Source organism: Caretta caretta, chromosome 7, assembly GCF_965140235.1.
Source record: "Caretta caretta isolate rCarCar2 chromosome 7, rCarCar1.hap1, whole genome shotgun sequence".
NCBI classification, from domain to species: Eukaryota; Metazoa; Chordata; order Testudines; family Cheloniidae; genus Caretta; species Caretta caretta.
Genome location: NC_134212.1, coordinates 43,285,748 through 43,310,618, shown reverse-complemented (window position 1 = coordinate 43,310,618; position 24,871 = coordinate 43,285,748). Strand labels below are relative to the sequence as shown.

Sequence of the window (24,871 nt, the reverse complement as noted above, 5' to 3'; positions counted from 1 at the left end):
GGTACTGCGCCTCCTTTAAAAATTCAAATATGTACATGGAACCTAATCTGCATATTCAAAGAGTGTTTTTTAAAGCTATGGCTGAATTTGTACAGACAATATTTAACTGAGTTTTGAGGATATTGCCAGAAGCAGGAGAAATGAAAAATTCTTAATCCATTTGTTTAAGACTTCTCTGAAACAAAACAAAAACCCCAAACAAAAAAATAAATACAACGATAGAGTACAATTGTGCATATTTGGGCTGTTTTTACCAATTCGTCTCCTAATAAAACTGAAGCAAATACTCACCAACAACCACATACCACACAACAGAACCACTAACCCAGGAACTTATCCTTGCAACAAAGCCCGTTGCCAATTGTGCCCACATATCTATTCAGGGGACACCATCACAGGGCCTAATAACATCAGCCACACTATCAGAGGCTCGTTCACCTGCACATCCACCAATGTGATATATGCCATCATGTGCCAGCAATGCCCCTCTGCCATGTACATTGGTCAAACTGGACAGTCTCTACGTAAAAGAATAAATGGACACAAATCAGATGTCAAGAATTATAACATTCATAAACCAGTCGGAGAACACTTCAATCTCTCTGGTCACGCAATCACAGACATGAAGGTCGCTATCTTAAAACAAAAAAACTTCAAATCCAGACTCCAGCAAGAAACTGCTGAATTGGAATTCATTTGCAAATTGGATACTATTAATTTAGGCTTAAATAGAGACTGGGAGTGGCTAAGTCATTATGCAAGGTAGCCTGTTTCCTCTTGTTTTTTCCTACCCCCCCCCCAGGTGTTCTGGTTTAACTTGGATTTAAACTTGGAGAGTGGTCAGTTTAGATGAGCTATTACCAGCAGGAGAGTGAGTTTGTGTGTGTATGGGGGTGGGGGGGGATGTGAGAAAACCTGGATTTATGCAGGAAATAGCCCGACTTGATTACGTAAAGAGTTGTCACTTTGGATGGGCTAGCACCAGCAGGAGAGTGAATTTGTGTGGGGGGGTGGAGGGTGAGAAAACCTGGATTTGTGCTGGAAATGGCCCACCTGATGATCACTTTAGATAAGCTATTACCAGCAGGACAGTGGGGTGGGAGGAGGTATTGTTTCATATTCTCTGTGTATATATAAAGTCTGCTGCAGTTTCCACGGTATGCATCTGATGAAGTGAGCTGTAGCTCACGAAAGCTCATGCTCAAATAAATTGGTTAGTCTCTAAGGTGCCACAAGTACTCCTTTTCTTTTTGTTATATAATTGTAACAAATCTTACACAAAAGTATAACTCATGGCCAGAAAGGCTTAAACAACTTGCAGGCTAATTAACCCAAAGCTGACCTTTAAAGACAGGTTAGAAATGTTAATTAGGGCCATTGCATGCTAAATAGGCTAGAACTTTGAAATGCAAACTTATGTTGTTAGAAATTAGAGGTAGTATTATGAATCTTGGGTGAAATAATGTCACTGTCTATGTGTCTCTTTGAAGTTTGATAGACTGCCTAATGGATACATTGCCCTATGTTAATTTGTGTAACTAATTACTGGTGGTGTTTAGGAAGCTGAAGGTTGCATCAAAAGCCTATTGTTTACCCAAGACTGTGTGGTCAAGTGGATGCTAGAACACTGTATAAAAGATGGTTGGGTCCTGATTCTTTTATCTCAGATCTGCTTTAGCTTCATCAGGGGAAGTTTGAGTCACAAGATTGAGGTCCCAGTTATGCTGGTAGTCCCTGAAGGTGATATTGGACATTGGACTATAACCTATGAACTAAATTCTAAAAGAACTCTTTGCAACTACAAAGCTCACCATCTCTGCTATGTATCTGAACCTCAAGAATTAAACTCATTCTGTATGTATCTTGATCTTTCAACCATACTCTTTTCTTTTTTAATAAATTTTAATTTAATAAGAATTGGCCGTAGCGTGTATTTGGGTAAGATCTGGAATATTCATTAACCTGGGAGGTAATGTGTCCGATCCTTTGGGATTGGTAGAACCTTTTATTTTATATGATGAAATAAGATTTTCAGAAATCTTCATCATATTTGACTTGAATACCTGGATGGAGACTTGAGGCTGGGTACTTTAAGGGAACTGTGTTATGAACTTCTGAATAACCAGTGAGGTAATAAAGAAGCTGTTTTATGCTGGCTTGGTAAATCTAAGTATTGAATTATCCACCAGCTTTGGGGTCTGTCTGCCCCATTCTTTACAGTTCACCCTAATTGGAGTGACCTCCGCTGGCCCCCCACTGGGACCCGTCATAGTGACAATTATGGACACATTCCCAACATAGTCTCTATACTTAAATAATGCAGAGTCTTTATCAGCAATATTTTGTTCCACATATCTTATGAACTGAGCACTTAAAACAAAGTTCTTTCCCTACTTCACTACACAAGGGCAGCACTAAGATACTGAATCAGGGCTGACAACAGAATCCTTATTGCTGCTCATGTATCTGGATAGCAGTACTGTTCTGACTGACAACTGAGTCCATTACAAAGCAGTAAATTAAACCATTTCATTCATACCATACATCACGACGACCACCATTTCAGCCTAGTTGACAAAAACGACTGCAAAACCGCAAGCATTCACATTTTGTTCTGCAATAGTTTGAAAGAATGTATATAACCATTAAATAGGAAATTAGAAGAATTTTCTTTGAAATAGGAATTATTACAACATGGATATAATTCTATACATTGCCTGAGAGGCAAAGTAAGAGGTGATCCCTGTTCCAATCTATGAAAGACAGAATACCACATAGCATAACAGTTCAAGAGGGAGAATGTGAGGATTACTGGGGAGATGAGCAAACTGGAGAGGATTCCTGGAAATAGTCAGTTTTATGGATAAATTTAAAGGAGGTGAGAGGGCTTGGGAGGTAAGTGGGGAGATTTCCTTGGGGGCAGGCATGAAGCTGAGCCTGGGAGAAAACCAGTAGGTAGGTATGTAATTATTATCTTGTTTTCATTGTAGTGCACTTTTAAATTCTTTAGGATTCTGCTGTTGCATTCTGCATTAATGCTAACAATGCAACAGGTGAAACATGCTATATGTTCTCAAGGAGATGTTCTTGCTTGGGTTTCTTTTAATCAGAAAGAAAAAAATAACGCAATCATATAATTAAAGACTGTATCCTAAAAGAGCTGGCATGTCATAACTTTCCAGTGCTTGACTTTCAGCCTTAATAATGTCCTTTTAACATACTTGTGTGTGCGCGTAATATATAAATGCATAATAGGAAATATGGCATCAAGGAGAAGAATGGAAGAGACTAGAGGGTGCAAGGAGAGCAGAAGCACACATAATTTACCAAAACAAATGCATAGTCTTAAAATGGAAATTTGTCCTACTTTCTCCTCTCCATTTCCTATTTGCCTCTGGTATTGCTTGTTGCAGAATGTCTATGCCTCTACTGGAAACTCTTTAGGGCAGGGACTTTTTAAAAAACATATGTAGTGTGCCATACAAATTTGTGGCACTGAATAAATAATGGTACAATTTGTTTTCTTTTGTCCCAGGTTTAACATAGAAATTTTATGTTGTTTATCACATTTTAGAACCAAATAACTTGAGCACTGATGTTTTGCCTGCAGCCAAAATTTTAGCATGCCATTTGCTGGACGATTTTTTGGGTTTGTCCTTGCACCAGTTTTTGATGTTTGGGCAGAGTGATTTGTTTTGTTCCGCAGATTTTGTGCAGTGCTTTGCTACCTTACAGTAGGCACCATATAAATTGATTAAATTGTGAATGCCTCTTCTTCCCTTGTGTTTTAATTTCTTTTGATTTTTCTTAATGTTATTGATTGTGTGTTAAAAGTAATACGTGTGCTTAGGTTTTTATTTTTTTAAATTTTAATACAGGAACAACAGTTTGCTTTAAAATTCCAGAAACTGAGGTAGTAAATTGATCTTGATACTGTTTTGGTTTGTTTTCAGATGTACTAAAGTGTCTGCCTAATTCAACATTATTTTCTTTCTTGTTGATGAAGTTTAAGCACTATACTCTGCTGTCTACTGTCCATGCCAGGCTCTCGCTGATGGCAGAAAGAGCTGTTCACACACAGCTGAGATAGAATGTAGTCAAAGTGGTTGCTACATTTCTTTCTTATAAGCAGACTCGTATTTTGAATAGGTGGCCGGAGTGGGAATCTGCTGTGGCTTGAACTTAGGTTTAGCTGGAGCTGGAACATAGAGACCCAGAATTGGGAAAGTCATGCGGGAGTCTTTCAGTCCATGCAGCTTCATATCCATTTGTTTCGCAAACAGAGCTTTGCCATAAAATGGGAGGTCCTGCAGGGAAGTCTGCGCCTCACTGGACAGCCCAGAGAGCAGGAGCCATTACACCCTTCTCAGAGACACTGTGAAGGCCATGGACCATGCGGCCACGTCCACTGCATCCGACGCTGCCTGCAAGGTTGCCCTGGCAGCCACTGTGTCCTCCTCCACCAGCACTTTGAACTCCTTCCTGTTGCGCTCCTGGAGGGAGTCCTCGAACTTGGGCAGTGAGCCCCACAGACTGAACTCATACCAGCCAGGAGAGCCTAGTGGCTTGCCACCTGTAACTGGAAGCTCGAGGACGAATACATTTTTCTTCCAAATGAGTCCAGCCTCCTTGAATCTTCATTTTTCAGGGTAGGGGCTGGTTGGCCCTACCGTTCCCTGTGGTTGACCAACTTGACCACCAGGAAGTTAGGAGCAAGGTGGGTGTATAAGTATTCATGCCCCATGGCAGGTACAAAATACTTGCATTCCGCTCTCAGAGATGGGGGCCAATGAAGCTTGCCACAGGGCATTTGAAATATTTGCCACCCTTTCGTGGAGATGCAAGGCCACCCTGCCCAGTGCCGAGGAGGACAGTACACTAAACAGGGAGGCCGAGAGCTCCTCCATCTCTTCTGCTTGGAGGTGGAGGCTTGATGCCACCCTTTTTAAGAGTTCTTGATGGGCCCTCAAGTCCTCCTGCAGGAAGGAGGGGCCGTAATTGCCTCATCTGGGGAGGGTGAGGCGGCCGATGTGGTACTTTGTGTGTCAACCGGCACTAGAGGGTCCACCACCTGGTCGGTCTCCGGGCATGGTGCCGAGGATGCATGTCCCACTGACTCCTTCCTTGGGGGTCTGGAGAGGGAGGCTGAAGGCCTTTCTGAGGCTCCAGCCACCGAGCGGGCCCCCACCGGGGGCTGCGTCGGGGCCTGGTGCCACTGCACCTGCAGGCTGTTCAGCTTGGCTTGCCTGGCCCATCGATGGACAACGACGAAGGGAGGCCAGGCTGGCACATGACCTGCCGCTGTCCCTGGACCAGGAAGAGTGGCGGCGCCGGGAGCGATGCCGACCATGGGACCGCGATCCCGACGTGGAGGACTGGTACTGTTGGCAACAGCTGCTCCATGATTGCCTCCGGCGGGCAGACCCACGATGCCCAGATGCCGGCGACTGACACCCGGGGCTGTGGAGGCAGTGCCGTGGTGGGGTCCTGGAGTGGGACGACGAATGGGAACAATGTTGATGTTCGTGCCGTGACCGGCTGCGGTAGCTCCTCCAAGACGAGGACCTTTGGCACTGTCTGCCTCGGTCCCGTCAGCGTTCGCGCCTTGAGGCGGAGTGGTGCTGAGTGTCTCGGTCAGACGGAACCCAATCAGACTGTCTGGTGGGCGTCGAGGGCGATCCACATGGACTTTGCCCTGAACGGTCGCTGGGTGGTGAACCTTCCCTCGACCGAGACCGGAATCAAGCCGGGTGACTGTGGAGATCCCCATGGCGCTTTGCCACTGGAGCGTGGGGCTGACATCGGCGGTGCTCCGGGTACCAGCATGGACATAACATCCTGGGCTGCCGGCAGAGCGTCCAATGTGGAGGGCATCCGGACATCCGGGGAGGCCTGCTCCGAATGGGCCAGGCTACTCCACTTCACTTGAGTCGGAGGCCTAGGGGCCGGTGGGGATTGAGGACTGCACAACGTGGGTCTAGCCTCTGTTCCGGGTTTACTCCGGTGCTGCGGTGAAGAAGGCCTTTTGCTAGTCTTCTTGGCATGCCCCGGTTACGGGAGCGGTGCCTACTAGTTGATGGTGCTGAAGGGTTGCCATGCACCAACACCACAGTGCCTGGTGCAGACTTGGAGCGGCACACCAGAGCCGGGGTCAGCGCCGACTCCATCATAGAATCATAGAATATCAGGGTTGGAAGGGACCTCAGGAGGTCATCTAGTCCAACCCCCTGCTCAAAGCAGGACCAATCCTCAACTAAATCATCCCAGCCAGGGCTTTGTCAAGCCTGACCTTAAAAACTTCAAAGGAGGAAGATTCCACCACCTCCCTAGGTAACGCATTCCAGTGCTTCACCACCCTCCTAGGGGGAAAGTTTGTCCTAATATCCAACCTAAACCTCCCACACTGCAACTTGAGACCATTACTCCTTGTTCTGTCATCTGCTACCACTGAGAACAGTCTAGATACATCCTCCTTGGAACCCCCTTTCAGGTAGTTGAAAGCAGCTATCAAATCCCCCCTCATTCTTCTCTTCTGCAGACTAAGCAATCCCAGTTCCCTCAGCCTTTTCTCATAAGTCATGTGTTCCAGTCCCCTAATCATTTTTGTTGCCCTCTGCTGGACGCTTTCCAATTTTTCCAGATCCTTCTTGTCGTGTGGGGCCCAAAACTGTACAGTACTCCAGATGAGGCCTCACCAATGTCGAATAGAGGGGAACGATCACGTTCCTTGATCTGCTGGCAATGCCCCTACTTCTACATCCCAAAATGCCATTGACCTTCTTGTCAACAACGGCACACTGTTGACTCATATCCAGCTTCTCGTCCACTGTAATCCCTAGGTCCTTTTTTGCAGAACTGCTGCCTAGCCATTCGGTCCCTATTCTGTAGCAGTGCATGGTATTCTTCCGTCTTAAGTGCAGGACTCTGCACTTGTCCTTGTTGAACCTCATCAGATTTCTTTTGGCCCAATCCTCTAATTTGTCTAGGTCCCTCTGTATCCTATCCCTACTCTCCAGTGTATCTACTGCTCCTCCCAGTTTAGTGCCAACTGCAAACTTGCTGAGGGTGCAATCCACACCATCCTCCAGATCATTAATATATTGAACAAAACCGGCCTCAGGACCGACCCTTGGGGGGTACTCCACTTGACACTGGCTGCCAACTAGACATGGAGCCATTGATCACTACCCGTTGAGCCCGACAATCTAGCCAGCTTTCTATCCACCTTATCGTCCATTCATCCAGACCATACTTCTGTAACTTGCTGGCAAGAATACTGTGGGAGACTGTGTCAAAAGCTTTGCTAAAGTCAACACGTCCACTGCTTTCCCCTCATCCACAGAGCCAGTTATCTCGTCATAGAAGGCAATTAGATTAGTCAGGCATGACTTGCCCTTGGTGAATCCATGCTGACTGTTCCTGATCACTTTCCTCTCCTCTAAGTGCTTCAGAACCGATTCCTTGAGGACCTGCTCCATGATTTTTCCAGGGACCAATGTGAGGCTGACTGGCCTGTAGTTCCCAGGATCCTCCTCCTTCCATTTTTAAAAGATGGGCACTACATTAGCCTTTTTCCAGTCATCCGGGACCTCTCCCGATCATTATGAGTTTTCAAAGATAATGGCCAATGGCTCTGCAATCACATCCGCCAACTCCTTTAGCACTCTCGGATGCAGCGCATCCGGCCCCATGGACTTGTGCTCATCCAGCTTTTCTAAATAGTCCTGAACCACTTCTTTCTCCACAGAGGGCTGGTCACCTCCTCCCCATGCTGTGCTGCCCAGTGCAGCAATCTGGGAGCTGACCTTGTTTGTCAAGACAGAGGCAAAAAAAGAATCGAGTACATTAGCTTTTTCCACATCCTCTGTCACTAGGTTGCCTCTCTCATTCAGTAAGGGGCCCACACTTTCCTTGACTTTCTTCTTGTTGCTAACATAGCAGAATAGTTGTTGAAGAATAGCCTGGAGCCTAATGTCCCTTTCTCTCTTGGTCCGAAGCTTAAGCGGCTTGCAAATCTTGCAGCAATCGCTGAGATGGGTTTCCCCCAAACAGCATAAACTGTCCACGTGTGGATTCCTCACTGGCATAAATTGCCTACAAGTGTCGCACGACTTAAAACCCGGGGCATGGGGCATGCCCTGGCCCTGGAGCTCTAGCTGAACTAAAACTAACTAATTACAGGTACCATACATGGAATGAACAAGCAGTTCTGGGGACGAGCTACAGAGAAGCTGGAGCAGAGCAGTTCTGAAGCATCTCCACTGGCGGCAAGAAGGACCTGAGGGTGGGGAGAATGCGCAGCGCCCTTTATACCGCGCCATGGAGGTGCCACTCCAGGGTTCGCTAGAGGAAAAACTTCCGGCACCGGTGCATGTGGCGAGCATGCACATTTATTGGGGAATACATATGGGCAATCGCTCGAAGGATTCAAGTAGGGCACAGCTCACCAAACAACAGCTCACCCAGGAGGGGTAACAGTCACACGGACCACGGTATTGTCTAGCACTGCACCCCCTTAACACCACCACTCTACATGAGTAAGTTCACTCCCATATTTCATCAGTGGTGCACATGCAGGTTCCAAGCTCTGATGACTTGGCTGGTTATAAGGTTATAAACTCCGTTAGGCCTTTGTACCTGTATTTTCCATGAATAGGAATCTCAGGCTGGTTAAACTTATAGTGCATCTGGCATGCACAGAACTGCATGGACACCTCACAGAAATAAGTTATAGCTTTGGGACCAAGTTTTTACTCACCAAGGAGCCCCACACTCCAGGCTTCCAACTGAGCATCTCCCGTAACACCTCTTGTAGGGCTCACAGCAGTTGCAAGCTGACATGGCTCTTGTGGGGCTCCCCTCTGACAAAGCTCAGAGTTTAAAAGGGGCAAAAGACAGTCTTCACTGACTACACAATTTGCAAAATATTAGGCACCTCTGTGATGCAAGGTGCAATATAAGCAAATGCTGATGTAACTTAAAAATATCTTTTAATATACAGGATTTCAGTTCAATTTAGAAGAAGCAATTCTATCCCACTCCCACTGCTACATCTCACTTGTTTTAAGTGGGTGGTGTAAAATGTGTACAGGACAATTAAGCTGTACGCAGAGGAACAAACTTTAAGGCACTCACTCATTTACTGAAAACCAGAATAAAAACCTCATGAAAGGAATGCTATTTTTTTTAAATCAAAGTTGCCCTGTGAAACTCAGTGCCACAGGATATTGAGACAGAGCTTAGCCAGATTTTTTTATTTTATTTTATTTTTTAAAAAGTGCAGAGTTAAATGAATAAAAATAAATTATGTTCTGATGGAGTGCCAGCAGCAGCATAATTAGGCTGCCACATGGTTTGGTTTTAATTGTACTTTAACAGCACTCTTGTGGTCAGTTAAGGAAAGTGATGAAGAATATGGATCAAAGGACTCCTAAGATTTTATTTTCATCTCCACCACTGACCTACTGCATGATCTGGGGAAGCTATCATCCTTCTTTGCCTCAATTTTTCCAACTTACAGAACACCAAAACTGTCCTCCCTAAGGAAGAAAGCAAAGGTAAAAAACAGGACTTAGCACGTGATGGGGCTGCACAACCTCAGAAAAACTACTAACAGAAGAATTGTGTGGCTTAGTTAACTGATGTGGTAAAGTACTTTGCACTTAACTTTCATATGAAGTTCCCAAATTATCATATTGGAAAGGGAAGCTGCATTTTTTCCCCCTATTTCCATCTTGTGTACAAAACATTACCCCCAACTGTATTAAAAACAAAAACAACCCTGCAATAGCTGTTTCTTGTTTTGTTTTTTAATTTTCTTGCAACCACTTAAAACTGTCATAATATACCACAAACTTATATACACTCTTATTTACAGAGAAAGAAGCAAAATATTCATCCAAAATATTTTTAAAAACCTTTTGATTAAATTGCTATACCTATCAAAAATGATGGGACTTGATAGGCATATTTTCTTGTGCATATTTCTTCTCCATTTCATATTTCACTCTCAATGCATATATTATATAAAAAACAAGAAAAAAAGCAAGCAGGAAGGACACAAACACAATATGCATTTAAATTGGGTTTTGTTGGTTGATTGGTTGAAGAACAAGCAGCAAATTTAAAAAGGCAAAACACAGGAAAAGTGCATCAATTCCAATGATTTAGTATAAGAAAGAGGCCTATGCACGGTGATACTAGCCACGATGGAACCTCCCAGCAGACCTCTGATTGTCTACAAAGGCTTTAACACAAGTAAAAAAACAAACAAAAGAACAGGGAGGAGAAACGTGAGACCTTAAGAGAAACACAGGAAGTATCTTCTCACGAGGCTTCTTGGAAACTGGAGCTAGATGACTTCTGGAAGAGGCAGGTATTCATTTTTGCCTGGACTTCACAAACTCAGCTATGCATTCACTCTGCTTGACCAAGAGCTTCAGCCTCACCACTAAAGCCAGATCTGATTCCTCACGCAATGCTGGAGACTTTCACAGGTACTCATGGGACAGCAGAGCCAATCACAGGTGTCAGCTTGATTGTGCTAAGTCACTTAGATCCTCTGCTTCTGAAGTTTGTCAGACTAAACAGAGCACGTTTGTCTTCTGATCAAACAATTTCATCTGCCGTGCGTGATATGCTGCAGCACATTGACAGATCCAATTTATGGTGAGCTAGAATCCAGCATGGAGACACTGAAGTCCTACCAATCTTCTGCTCCATTTTTGCTGGTCAGTTTTCAAATATGATATTAAAAAAAGGCAAATTACAATAATGAAGCTTATACCATAATTAGTGTATCCAACCATGACCCACTCTAACCTTTCACCCATAAGGCTGCCTTCAAAAACAAGGCTATTTGTATGATTTGGGAAAAGTTAGGCAACACACTAAAATGTGGCTCAGAACATCATTAATTTGAAAGAGTGTTCAACCAACATTTAAGAAGTCTTCAGACACACTCAGTTCAATTGGCCCAGATCCTCAAAGGTATTTAGCCTCCTAACTTCAACTCATTTCAATGGAAGTTAGGAGCCTAAATACCTGTGAGGACTGGGCCTTTGTGCTTAGTGAATGTATTAAAAACTCACAGTAGGCAGTAACCAGTCCTACAGCAGCTAGTTCGGAAGAAGCTATGTATGGTATCATATTTTTGGCTTATGATAAGGTTACCTAATCCAGTGACTTTTCTTGCCAACGTACTTGCCTTGCTCTTTTGTCCTGAACACAACAGTGGGATGGATTTGCAAAGGCATCCATTTCCTATCCAATCTTAAACTGCAGAATTTGATGGGTTTGCTGAGCCTATTTGGCTGCCATCAAGATCTCATAAGCCAATCAAGCCTCGTGCTAGTTATGTATAAAATCTTTGTACATCATGTGGAAAAATGGAGTGCTAAGTCCTGCAAGTAATAAATATATTTATATTGCTTTGAACTTAACAGTCCTCTCTTCTCTATATATATCATTAGAATTGGGAATAAGAAATCTAGCACCAAAGTCTGTTACCACAACAGAGAACTCTTAGTGTTGTGATAGGCAGAATCTAAAAACTACACCTGAGTCTCACCAAACACGCTGTCTTTATCAAATCCATAAGGGTCTGGCAAGCTCTTTGGACTTCTGTACCATCCTCAAATGTGAATGGCTTTCTACTTGGTTCCTCAGGCAGTGACTTGATTTTTTAAAAAATTCTAGAAAAAAATTGAAAGTAGCTTTAGATCAGTCTTGTACCTTTCCCTTTTTGGAAGGGTCTCTTTCCATTCATCTCTGCCTGTTTGGGAGAGTAGGCTAAAAGCTGCTCTTGAACCGGATAGTAACTGGGTCATGTTAACTTGCCATCCAAGGGACGTTATATATGCACATTTTTAGAGACCAAGCACCTCTCTGTTATGGGCTCATTTTCTACTAGCGCAGGGAGTTCAATACCCACTAATGAAATCTGCTTGCCCAACATGGCTAAATGTAGCCCTGTAAGTAAATGCTATGCGGGTAGCACCCTAAGTTTTCTAAAGCTATGATGTGCTAAACTCAGACTGTATAATGCAGCCACTCAAGTTTATAATATTAAAAGAAGTGAGGGAGGCAGGAAAAGTAAATCCTGTGCTCCTCCACTAGTCAGCCATGGAAGAGCCTCCTTTACCTCTGTATATACAATAAGTGGTACCTAATAAGGAGCTCATTTTCCTGTAGTGATAATTCCCTAGAGACTTGCAAAATGCCATTGCCTTTAATTCCCCCCACCTCCCATGCAACGCTTATGGCAAGTGGATACAGTATAATCCCTGAAGCCAGGTGAGGTCACAGCAATACCTGCTGATGAAGATATGATTAGCCTAATGACAAGATCACCCAACAAGCTACTCAAAGCTATCTAATTCTGCAGAAACAAAGGAACTACAGTAGCATGTGAGCCTATTTCAAGTCATGTCAGTGCAAGATCAACAGATACAAGCCAAAATACGTCTTTGTATTGTAGATGGAAAAGGATCTTTTAAAACAGTATCAAATAAAAAGACCATCCACAGGCAATCCCCAAATATCCCCTTTAAATCTAGCAATAAAGACAGAGTGCATTTTCCCCAGGAAGTGAAGTGTACAAGAACACGTGTGCAGCATAGAAACATTATACACAAACAATGGAAAACATCCCTTTTGAAAACTCAAATAAAAGTGGATCCCATTGGGACCAGACTGCCAATGCCTTCCGAAGTGAGGCAGAAAAATCAGCCTACAAAACATGTCCAAGGTGACCTGTAGCTACTTCACTGGCCTCTGAAGCAGCTCACAAATGGAGTATGAAATCGATACTTTAAAACAAAACCCTAGACTTTGTGATAAAAAGTTAGTTAAATATCTCTTTATGTTTAAGTTCTGTTATTTTCTGACATCTACCTAAACACACCCATTTTTATCAGGAGGGAAATGCAGCAGTCTTGGCTACAGAGCCATCAGAGCTTGGAGTCAGCTTTTCCTTCAATTAAATAGAGGGTCGTGGAAACTTTGTTCTGCATCATCGTCCAGCTCTGATGTGGCCTGTTGGTCAAGTCTGTCAAGGCAAAATGCCAAAAGTCATTCCATTTCCCCAAGGGAAAAATCAGACCAAAATTTCCATTATTAGATGCATATTGGGAGGGGCTTGGAACAGGATTTCAATACAAATTTGTTTTAAACCTCGCTAGCTATGGATTGAAAAACAAAAGAAAGGAGTGTGCATCTCATTCTCAAACCCCTCCCCCCCCCCCCCCCCCGCAAGGGTACGAACGGGTAAATAGTTTGTCTTACATTTAGATTTTCATTTTAGGGTGGAGGAGGAGGATTCTTTGGAATTTAGCACTTCTCTAAATATTTTTGCCTTGACTGAAGTATTTTAAGAGACTTGCAGCAAAAGAAACACTCTGCTTATCCAGAGCTGCTCTCAGTGAAAGAGGCTTCACTGCATTCACTTCCCCTCAGTGTCTTGGATAGGCCAGGAATGGACATAGGACAAGGTGAATCCTACAGTTTTCAGTTTATAAAGGATTCCCCAACTGAACCCTACAGTTTGGTTCATACAACATCCTAGGAACTAAACCCAGTAGGCTTGCATGGAGCTCAGACTGCCTCTATGGCCAGTCTCTAGCTACCATACATCTTGGAAGCCACTAAACATATCTTTCCTGCATTGCCTCCTCAAACAAATTCCCTTAGCAAGCACCAGCATCCTCTACTTTCTTCAAGTATCCTAGTACCTGCCTCAGGGCTTTCTGCAGGAGTGAGTTTGAGTGGAGGGAAAAACAGGGGAGGCATGCTTTCTGATTTCCCACCTATATGTAAAATCTCAGCTCATGTTCCCCCAGACATTTATGAATACAGGCAGAGGTTGATGAATGGAATCTGGAACTCAGTGCTCATTTTCAAGTGGGTCCGAGGATTGATGCCATTTCACACAGCATATTAGACAGTAAGGTTGGCTCTGTTGCCCACTAAAAGCTTATGAAGAGAACAGCTGTGCAGAGCTCCTTATGATGGCTATCTGATTCCATTCAGGTCTGACATGCAGGTCACCACTAGCGCAGCTCCACTGGAAGAAGTCAGTGTAGGCAGGGCTTAGTTTTCAATCACTTTTACCAAATGGCCTTCTCTGAGTAAAAAAAACCTGAGTCATGTCCACACTGCAGCTCCCACACTTGCTTTCTCTGGTGGAGCTGAACTGATGGTGAATTTTCCTAGTTTACACATGGACCTGAGATTCACGTAGTGGGGGCAGGGAGAAGAGCAGCATTTAACATGCTCTGCTATGATCCCAGCTACTTTGTATATGTAGAAAAGGGACAAAGAGATTCAAGCCATGTTTTTAAAAGATAGGTCCAGTAATTCTACCTGACAGCCAGGATGCAGAAAACGGAGCCCTTTCCCTTTCTCCCACCCCCAACACACACACATGGGGGGGGGGGGAGGGCGGGGGGGAGCGAGAGAGAGCGAGAGCGCACGCAAACCTGTACAGCTACCAATGAACTTCTCAAAAGAATTAACCCCCTCCCATCCTCAGTAACCACTTTTACTGTGCAGGCGGCAGAGGTAGTTTTAAAAAAAAAAAAATCCCAAAACACGAATATAAAAGAAACACTCTTGCTATACTGTACATTCAGAACCCTGTGGCCACATCATTGTCCTGACAATGAGCTAATTTAAATTAAAAAAAAAAAAAAAAGCGCTGATGTGTAAAGAGCACATCCCAAAGCTAGTGCTGTCTTAAAGCAAATGTTCTCTTTCGGAGAAAGGAAATGGAGTTCTTCTTGATTGGTTAGGAATAGGAAAAACATTTTCCAGTAGCTGCCTTCTCACTTACATGGCATCCGTCTCTCGTTTATCTTTTTTAATTCTGCACCACCAGAACTCTTGAAACGTCTGTCTCCTTATAGGAAACGTTTCTGTAACCATTTTTTAAAAATTAAAAAAGGCATGATCAGAGTGAGAGACTCATGTTCCCAAGCTAGCAGCCAGCTGGTAGGGTAGCTGCTATGTTTGCATTGACATTTTGCTCCAGATGTTGTCTTCCTTCCCTCAAAGTGCAAAACTGTGGCTGAACAGATGTTTGTAGGTCACCAGAACTGGAGCCTCACTTTAACCCCATTTGGCTTTTGCTGCCAGAAAGGGAGGAGCATGTTGCTGCAGTTGTGCTTCCAAAGGTCCACTTCCATTTGGCCACTCCTCAGTTAGCAAACTGCTGATAAAAAGCAAGTTTGACCCTTTCAATGTGGTGGCAAAGTTTAATAGCTGGCCCAAGTTTCAAGTCCATGCACTCCTGAACAGTGGGGAGGGTGAGCAGGAGAAGAGCCTGACCATCTATTTCCTGTCAGGAGACAAACAAAACACTGGTAAGGTAGAATTAGTTGCTCATTTACTCCCATTCAAATTTTGGCTTCCTCAAGTTTCAGCTCATGACTCTCTACCTCTAGGAATTTGCTGTTTCACTTGTGCTGCTTCATTTAGCTAGAAATCTCCCTCATCACCTACTTGCTTCCTTCCTTCCTCATCTTGAAGTGCAGGTCCATTCTAAATTGTCTAAACGCGATATCATATGGTTTCATCCTTACTGTCTCAATGGTTCCAGAGAAAATGTATTCAGTTTACAAGTAATGTTTTTGTCCTAATTTCTAGCCCTGCAAACTCAATCTGTGTTCAGAGAAGCAATCTGGGTTGTGTTCTCATGCATCCCCACACTGTAATACAAGTTGTGCCAGCCAAATTACACCCTCAATAACACCTACAGCCTTCATATTATGCCCTTAGCAAAATTTGTGTTCACCACCCAGGAGGGGCCTGGCAATTTGTAGTACTGGGCACTTAATAGGCAAGACTAGCAAAATCCACCTTTGAAAAATAGATGTAATATGAAAAAATACATTAAAAGGATTCTCACTTTTGTGCTGTATTTTTGATACCCTCTTAAATATGGATTAAAGTTTCTTTCCCTAATGACTCCCTGTGATAAACAAGGCTGAATTCCCACTCTGTCACTCCGAGTGCAGAAAGTGGGGGCCCGCAAGGATTCTAAAAGTTAATACTTGCCAGTCCAGGCTTGTATTAAACTCCCAAGGATACAGCTTTTCTCTGACCTTTGGCTTGGTAAATGCTGCCAATACCCAAATGCAAAAAAACCCCTTTGAACCCAGGAAGGAGCACTTGGAAATTCCTCTCTGTGGAGTACCCTCAAGTCCTTTCACCCCCCTCCAGGGAAGAGCTGAGAAAGAAAACATAGCTGATAGCCAAAGAAAACAGCTTATCAAACAGCATGCACAAACCTAACCCGTTAGGACACCAAAAATCCAATCCTGTTCTTAAAAAAAGTAAATTGTATTAAAACAAAAAGAAAGAAAATACAGCTAAAACATAGGCATTTGCTAGATTTTCAAAGAGCAATTCCAAAAATTAAGCACCCAAACTAACTTCTTGGGGGTTTAGCTTAAAGGTTACAAGATAAGAAATAAACCAGATAGCATCTAACTAAACATTCTCTATCCAAATTATTTCTTCTAGGTATGCAGAATACTTGTTCATACCTGGTTCAAACCCTACACAGCATTTCTACTTATAGCATTGCTGCTCCGTGTTCCTGCAGTCCAGGAAACAACAGACAAAGGGAAAGTTTTTTTCCCCCCATTTAAAAAAAATCTAGCCTTCCCATTGGCTCTTTTGGTCAGGTGCCCACTTTTTTTTCCTTTACCTGGGGGACTTTTTAACCCTTTACAGGTAAAGCAAGTAAAGAACAGCTACCAAGAGATATTTTACAGCTAACTGGCTGGCTGGGTGTCCATCAAAGGGAGCTATCCCCCTGTTTATTTATCACACTCCCTCTTCATTAGTGCATCAGCAAAGCACTGTGTGATGCCTGGTAATAAATACTGAGCAGTCTCCAAACTTTAAGGTTTACAAAGCACTCTGTAAGTGTTATTTATAGTAAACGGTACAATATTTACCAATCATTTGACACTGGGAGTGCTACTTGGGTCAAGATAACAAGCTCTATATCCTCTTTCAAATAGGCCACTGAATTCATTGTGACCTGTTTTAGTTGCTGCCTAACAGTTTTCTCCCAAGTCAGTTTTGGAAATCAAATGCAGCAAAACGTTCAGTAGGCAATGGAACATAATAGAATGCCTCTATGCTAGAACGAGCTGTAAGAAACAAAGTGTAAAGTTTTTTGCCATATCAAAAACATTATAAAAACTGCAGCAACTATGTTTTACCCTTTAGTAATTAAAACTGGTTTCATGTGGTCAGTCAATCAGCAGATAATGCAGCAGCAGGTTCACGTATTTTAAAAAGAAGCGTTGCATACCTGATCCAGGAAAATTCTGGCTAACGGGGCACAGTCTGTGGATTTGAGGAACCGCACGACATCAGCCACGCTCCATTCCAGAGGATTACTGTCCAGCTGCAGCTTTTCGGCAACTTCATTCTTTATTTCCTAACCCACCCGCCCCCCCCCCAAATACCAAAACGTTATATTTGCCATGTCCACATAGCATGTTTCTAAAATAACTCTGAACTTGAGAGGTAGCATTGTCTAGCAGAATGCTAAGAATCAGAAGTCAGGAAGTGCTGAGTTCTAAAATCCCAGCTCTGCCAATGGCTTGCTGTGCAGCATTTGGAAAAATTCCCCAAACTCGTTATTTTAACATTTTTTAAATTGGGGTAGTATCCTCGCCTCCCTCCCAGACAAGTCGTGAAGATCAGTAATATCTGTATGCTGCTTTGAGCATGGGAAGGGCTAGTCCCCTCAAGTTCATGGCCCCTGCCTAACACCAGGCATGGTGGTGCACAATCTCAGGCTCTTATTGGATTTCTCTCTGCTCCTGGATTCCCAGGTAGCTGCAGGGCCTGAAAACACGTATTTTGAAAACAAGAGAATGCATCTTTCCCATTCAGGTGCAGAACTCCCCCTGATTATCACTGTATCACACCAGAAGTCTAGACTAGCATCACATACAGTACACAAGCAAAATCTTAGCTGTGACCTTGGCAATATTAGGGCAAAATAACTTTCCAAATGAATAGACCGTTATGAGATGATCTGAGAATATGAAGTCACCATTAAGGTTGTGTGGAAGTGATAGTTGTGATATGTATTGCTGTTCAGCCTCTACTGGAGATGGAAGTGAAAATGTTATGGAGTGCTTCTGATGGCATTTTAAGCAATATGACAATGGCACATTGGATCTTCTTATTTTCATGCTTAAGAAGCTTCTTAAGCTTTGGGTGGGTCCTGATATAATCAAACTACATTTCATTACAGTTATGTTAATTTTAAGTTTTAATAATTACAGATTCAATGCATACTCGAGTTCTGAAGGAACAGTTTGGTACAGCAGCAGCTTGTCACTTCATCACAAATAGGGGGTTTTTATTTTTAAGAAATAGCAAAATTTGCTGATAATTTTGATAATAATTTTCAAAGATATGATCCTCTTACAAGAGAATTTTGGCCTTGGCTGAGTGAACAGATTAGATCATCACAGCTGCTACATTAAACCCCTTTAGAGAGTCAACATTTGCTCTGTCAACCCTTCTCCTTGCAATTCAAGGAATGTCACTTTTGCATTTAGCACTGGGAAGACAGGACACAGAATGCTCCAGGTGTACACTGGAAATTAAAAGCAACTTTCAATCAGGATGATTAGTGAAATTCACAGCAAACTGCCAAATGGAGGAAAATTCTGAATTAATGATATCTCCCTCCCCACACCTGGGGAAGTGACCAAATCACTGAGGAAGTAAAAGATTTTGTGCTTTAAGAGGTACCTTTGGTGAAGGGGGTTTATTTTCATCATCAGAGAAGGAAAAGGTCCGGAGCTTCCTCTTCCGCTTGTCTTGATCCTGAGCCAGGCAGTGGGACAGTTCACTCTGTGTGGGAGAGGAGGACCGCGATTTCTTCTCCGACACTTCCGACTCTTCAAGCAGTTCATCTTGCTGCTCTGAGGTGCTGTCCTCACTCATTGATTCTTCATCTACGTCATCCTGGTCATCCTCTTCCTCTCCCCCACTGCCCTGAAAGAGAAGAGAAATAATAAATTTAGAATGGGAAATTTAGTACATAAAAGTCCTATGATAGTCTCTGATCTTTACGCTCACAGTTGCATGCAGTGCTGCTGTAATGATGTTGGTCCCAGAATATTAAAAAGACAAGGTTGGTGAGGTAATATCTTTTATTGGACCAACTTCTGCCAGTGAGAGAGATAAGACTTTGAAAGATACTACCTCACCCACCTTGTCTCTCTGATCTACAGTAACCGTTTGGCTGCACAGAGTCTAAAGGAACTGGTAACTGGCTGTGCACAGAGTCCTGTTCCAACACTGAGGCAATCTATGAACATACACTGTACTGTGCAAGTTTTCTCTAGCTGCATACCTGGAGAGATCCAACTGGAGAGTTGTCCACTGAGGTGGACAAACGTTTTTTCTTATGGACAAAGAAGTGTTTTCGCCTCTTCCTCCTCTTGCTTGGTTTCTTCATGCCTGCTTCCAGATTACTGTGGCCACCTGGTGGTCGGCCAATCCTTTTGTTTTTCCTCTTCCCATAATAGTGTGCTACATAGACAAAAGCAAAGGGTGTGTGCTTCACATGTGTTGTGTTGCAATGGAACTTCAGCATCATTAGGTTATCACTTATCAGCCCTCAGGAATGCAGAATCATTAACAGAAAGCTTTCCAACAGAAATCCCAACTGTGGAGAACATCAACATGAATGGGTCTATTCTTTCCTTCAATACAATACATTAAATATGTGTTTATTAATAAAGTTAATCACCCGACAAAAGGAGATTATATTTCTTTAGTTCTGAGAAAGGCCTCAAATGAACAGATTTTGGTGCAAATAATATCAGCAGCTATAGAGTGGCAGATAGTGGTGGTGGGGTTCTGCAGGATTTGGCATGCCCTGTACAGATCTATTGAGATGATACATAATCTACACTCACAGTGGCCAGGAGTTCAAATTAGTAAAATACATTATGGAGGCAGCTTGTTCTAAAGCAGAGTGGCAGGAGAGACATAACTTTTAATGAAAGTATCCTGGAATCAGTTTTTGTCCTAGAAATCATCAGCAGGAATTAATACAACATTAGGCATAATAGTTGGTTTTATGATGTTGCAGTTCACTGTTAGATAATCATTGTTTTGATCCAAGATATGGGTATCTAGGTCTATATCATTAGCACTTGGGCTGCTCATCAGGGTGAATGAAGTGATATATAATTTGTAACACACTTTGAGATCCTTCTGGATCAAAGGCATGGTCTAAATGAAGATCATTACATTGGCAAAAAACCCTGGTATCTACTCACTGTATTTGGTCTTTGTCAGGACAGAGCAGTTCTCTGAACACTTATCTAGCACCATCTGCGGGCCAAAGAGATTTGGACAGCATTCCAATTTGATGCAGGTTGTTCTACAGAAATCTGCCACCCGATCTGCTGTTCTCACAACCTCCACAGTGGCACGGTAACTCTTCCCTTTGTACCTGCCATTGGAGAATATCATCATAATCTAGCGGGTCCTAATACTGTTATTCACTGTGATAAAGATGCTATATTACACTATCAACATCAGACATTACATATTCAAAATAAGTTTGAAGAGAGCTTGTGAAAGGCTTTGGATCAACAATCATAAAAACCAAGTCCTCCCTTCAGCAATATAAAATGACAGATGCACATGTGAATACATATTAACAAGCTAGTACAGCATGGGCAGTTGCTGTGCCAAGCTTTTGCACACTGCCCTGCTAGTATGTTTCCAATATAATTTGGAAGAAATATTCCCATACTTTATATGAGTATGGAGACGATACCAGCTAATCTAAGATGGTAATGCAAAAATTGCCAATTAATGTCCATTGGATGTAGACACCTGCTTACTAGGATCTGGATTCACTCCAACTCACTGCAGAGGCCACTGAACAACGATTAAATGGATAACTTACAGCCCCTAGTGAACTCAGGTTCATTTGGCAGGTTATCTGGACGTGGAAAGCTACATATCACATTACCAACCCCCCTGTGCCACCAGCCACTCTTCCTCAACCTACTCAGCAACTTATCAAGGAATGGAAAGGCTACTAACACCATGGCTCTATGTGCCAGAATGACAACTTCTCTTCTGACTACAGACAACAAACTAATGTTTTCCCTGGTGCCTGTGGAGGATGAAGCAATAAGAAAGGGCATTTTCTATTTGTCCACTAGCCTTATATGATGCAGACAGATTTTATGGAGGAACTACATGCTGTGGGGGTGTTGTGCATAGCTGAGTCAAGCATCATTCCCAAGCTTTGCTTTTTTAGTACATCCAGTGGTATGTGCTAGTGAGTCTATTGGGATACCTCAGACCACAGTTCTTCTATTTAGAATTGCATAATGGCCCTAAAAATCTGAAACATGGAGAAAAAACAGGCAGTGATTTTCATAGGTAGCCTGCCCACTCATCTCTGACCTCACTGTTAAATCAGATGAATATATTTAATAACTGCAGTAAGCCACTCAAAACTGACCTTTCCTTTCTCACACTATTTTATTTACATAAGCTTTTCTATGGACTCTTCATCACTATATCTGAGTACACAGAACTCCGACAAGGTAGGTAAGTATGTCCATTTTACAGCTGGGGAACGGAGGCAATGAGAGAGCTAGTGACTTGCTTAAGGTCATGCAGTAAGTCTGTGGTGGAGCTGGAAAAAGAATCCTGATCTCCTGGTTGGGTAAAAGTCCAGTGCCTCAACTACAGGACGATCCTTCTTCTCTTTTGGGTAGTTAACCAAGTGGCTCAAAATTGCTGGGTTTAATAATTCTATTATGTTAACATGATCACAACGTTCTTTCACTGTGGTTCCTCGCCACATATTGGTTTCTCAGTAACAGTGAAATCATAGACCAGTAAGGCCCAGCAGGAGCACTGGGCAGCATATTTGCATCAAAAATGTAAAAGGGATTCCCCAACCCAGCTCTTCCCAGTGCTGGACTCCAGCTCAGTAAATAGGCTAATATTTAAAGGGAAACCTTTTTCCACTATGGAATTTGGCTGAAGGTCCTGACAGCCTGAAAACCTTTCCTGACACTTTCAAAGCAGAAACACAAAACTATCTTCAATCAAATTACAAATCTTTTACCCTTTTGCTGCTGATCTGCTAGCGCATATGCTATGTTGTGCTAAAAGAAAAGGAGTACTTGTGGCACCTTAGAGACTAACCAATTTATTTGAGCATGAGCTTTCGTGAGCTACAGCTCACTTCATCTGATGAAGTGAGCTGTAGCTCACGAAAGCTCATGCTCAAATAAATTGGTTAGTCTCTAAGGTGCCACAAGTACTCCTTTTCTTTTTGCGAATACAGACTAACACGGCTGTTCCTCTGAAACCTGTCAATATGTTGTGCTAGTTACTCCAGTAATACTGCACTGAAACCAAAGTAGTATCAGAGCACGCCTGATACAGTAAGCAACAGCACACCAGCTGCACTCTGCTGGATGTTCCTGAAACAGTTTGCACGAGTTGGAGGGTTAAGTTTTGCAATGTCCTTATTTGTCTTAGAATCATAGAATATCAGGGTTGAAAGGGACCTCAGGAGATCATCCAGTCCAACCCCCTGCTCAAAGCAGGACCTATCCCCAATTTTCGCCTCAGATCCCTAAATGGCCCCCTCAAGGACTGAACTCACAACCCTGGGTTTAGCAGGCCAATGCTCAAACCACTGAGCTATCCCTCCCTCCCTTGAACAAATCTCATGTAATTTTCCTAAAAGGCAAATAGTTAAACAAAAATGTAGATTGTAGAAGATATTACTGCTGGGATCAGTTGGACTGGGATGTGGGGCAGGAATTTACTTTGCTTTCAGGGTCTCTCCATGCCCATGCCAGGCAGCATCCTCATCCAGCTGGAGTTCTCGAAGGACACGGCTAGGTTTGTAGGCTGCGTTGATTAATAAAGTGAGAACCTACAAATGGAAACGAAAGGAGGAGGAAAAACCCATTAGGTTATTCATACAGTAAATATGTTTTAACGGGTTAGGGTGGATTGGCAGATTAATTCCATTTATCTGAATTAACTAGCATCAAACCACTACTATCTGAGCATTAAAAAACTCATTCATAGTGGGATTTTGGAAAAAAGGCAACTGCTTACATGATAAATCATAACAGACAGTAAGTAGGGTCTTGCCAAGCCTTCAAAATTTGACTGCCAAAAGATTACTGATTTCAGCAGCTCCCAGAAATTTTTGGAGCTTCACTGTCCTTATCTCATATCACTCAACTTAATTCAAGGGTAGACATTATAAAGCTCAGGCAGTTGTGGGTAATGCCAGTGACATTTTGCTGCCTATGCATGCTACTTCATTCTTGAGCTTTTACTATTAATCATGTTTATTATGGTAGTTCCTAAAAGACAACCAAGAATGCCATTGTGCAGGGCACTGTATGAAGAGTAGTAGATTGCCTGCCCCCAAAAAGCTTGTAATTTAAATAGATAAGACAGACTCTGGGTGGGAAAAAGGGTATAATTTGGGTATCACCCAAAGGTATGGTCCTGTGTACTCAATGACTTCTTGGCTGTGGAATCAGCCATGTGCTAAGAACTGGGCACCAGAACTAAGGCTTCATTTAAAAAAAAAGTTTCTAGCCTTTGTCACAGTGATCATCTGCTCACATTTGCAATTTTATCAGTGCAGTGTTGCCTTCCTGATTCTGCAGACAACCTGAGTAAAGAGCTCTGAAAAGTACTAGCAACCTCATATGTCAGTGGGGTGTTAATCACTTTGACGTTCAACCCATCTTTAGGTTTCAGAGTTAACTATTTTAGCGCTATTCTTTTTAGCAGAAAGATCTAGATACGATGTTTATCCCTACAGACCCAAACCACTTCCAAACACATTCCCAGGTGTCAAAGGCCTCAATTTGCCAAATCTCCAGCTTTACCCCATCAGCTTCTTCAAGGTGATTATATGCATCAGCTCAAAACTCAGAAACATCTAAAACCAAAAATGAGGGGCAGGATAAAATATATTGAGCACATCAATATAAACACAAGGGGTACTATATTGATTGTAGTAGTCATTTTTGTAATTCAACTCTTGGATGCATTTTCAAAGACGCTGAACACCTGTAGCTGCTACTGACTTTGGTAGTATTTGTGGGTATTCATCAGCACTTCTGAAAGTCAGGCCTTTTTTTTAATTTAAACGAAGCTGCCACAGAATTTCCAGTCTGCCACACTGGGGGTACTGCAGAATCCAGAAGCCTTGCTGTATATCTAGGCTCAGCTTGCTGTGGAGTACCCCGAGCCTTGCTCAAAAGAGCTGTAGAAGTCCATAGTGAAGCAAATTAAACTATTCAATTCACCCTCTACGAAATGAAACATCTGTATCAACATAACAGAATCCAACGTGGGAAGAGCTAGCAACATTTGCAGTTTAACAAGTGAAGAGACAAACCAAGGATCATCACTCCTAGAAAGGATGCAAAAGCTCCTCCACAAAGGATCTTGTGCATTTGTACCATATTCTGTCCATGAGAGAACACCATTTCTCTACTCAATGAGCACAAAAGCTACTACTTAAAAAAAAACAAAAACAAAAACAAACACCCATTAATGACATTTAACATGCAACAAAGGTCCCTCCCAGAGGCAGCTTCTATAATCTGGTGCTTTCTCACAGGAATACAGATTTGTCATGACAGATCAAACCAATGGTTCATCAAAGCCAGCATCCTGCCTTGGGCAGTTGCTGATGCCATATGCTTCAGAGGAAGGAGACTCCTGTGCCCCCATAAAGCTGCCTGGCCAACTGTACACCCTAAGTTACAATTAACCAAGACTCATGGCAGTCACCTTACACCCA

The 24,871-nt window shown here is 42.8% G+C and overlaps 1 protein-coding gene across 3 annotated transcripts in view; it reads right to left on the bottom strand.

The window, feature by feature from the left end:
* Nucleotides 1-24,871, bottom strand: part of SFMBT1 (Scm like with four mbt domains 1) — a 156,411-nt gene that overhangs the window by 5,087 nt on the left and 126,453 nt on the right. For 2 of the 3 annotated variants that reach the window (XM_075130569.1, XM_048857129.2), the window contains 6 exons: nucleotides 22,860-22,969; nucleotides 20,328-20,503; nucleotides 19,394-19,572; nucleotides 18,787-19,032; nucleotides 17,324-17,452; nucleotides 9,794-15,334 (listed from right to left, as the gene is read on the bottom strand). In XM_075130569.1, coding sequence (XP_074986670.1) covers nucleotides 15,194-15,334; nucleotides 17,324-17,452; nucleotides 18,787-19,032; nucleotides 19,394-19,572; nucleotides 20,328-20,503; nucleotides 22,860-22,969 — 981 coding nt within the window. In that variant the 3' untranslated portion in view covers nucleotides 9,794-15,193. Of the gene's footprint in view, nucleotides 1-9,793; nucleotides 15,335-17,323; nucleotides 17,453-18,786; nucleotides 19,033-19,393; nucleotides 19,573-20,327; nucleotides 20,504-22,859; nucleotides 22,970-24,871 lie in introns of those variants that run through there. The other variant, XM_075130570.1, reaches the window with a different exon arrangement.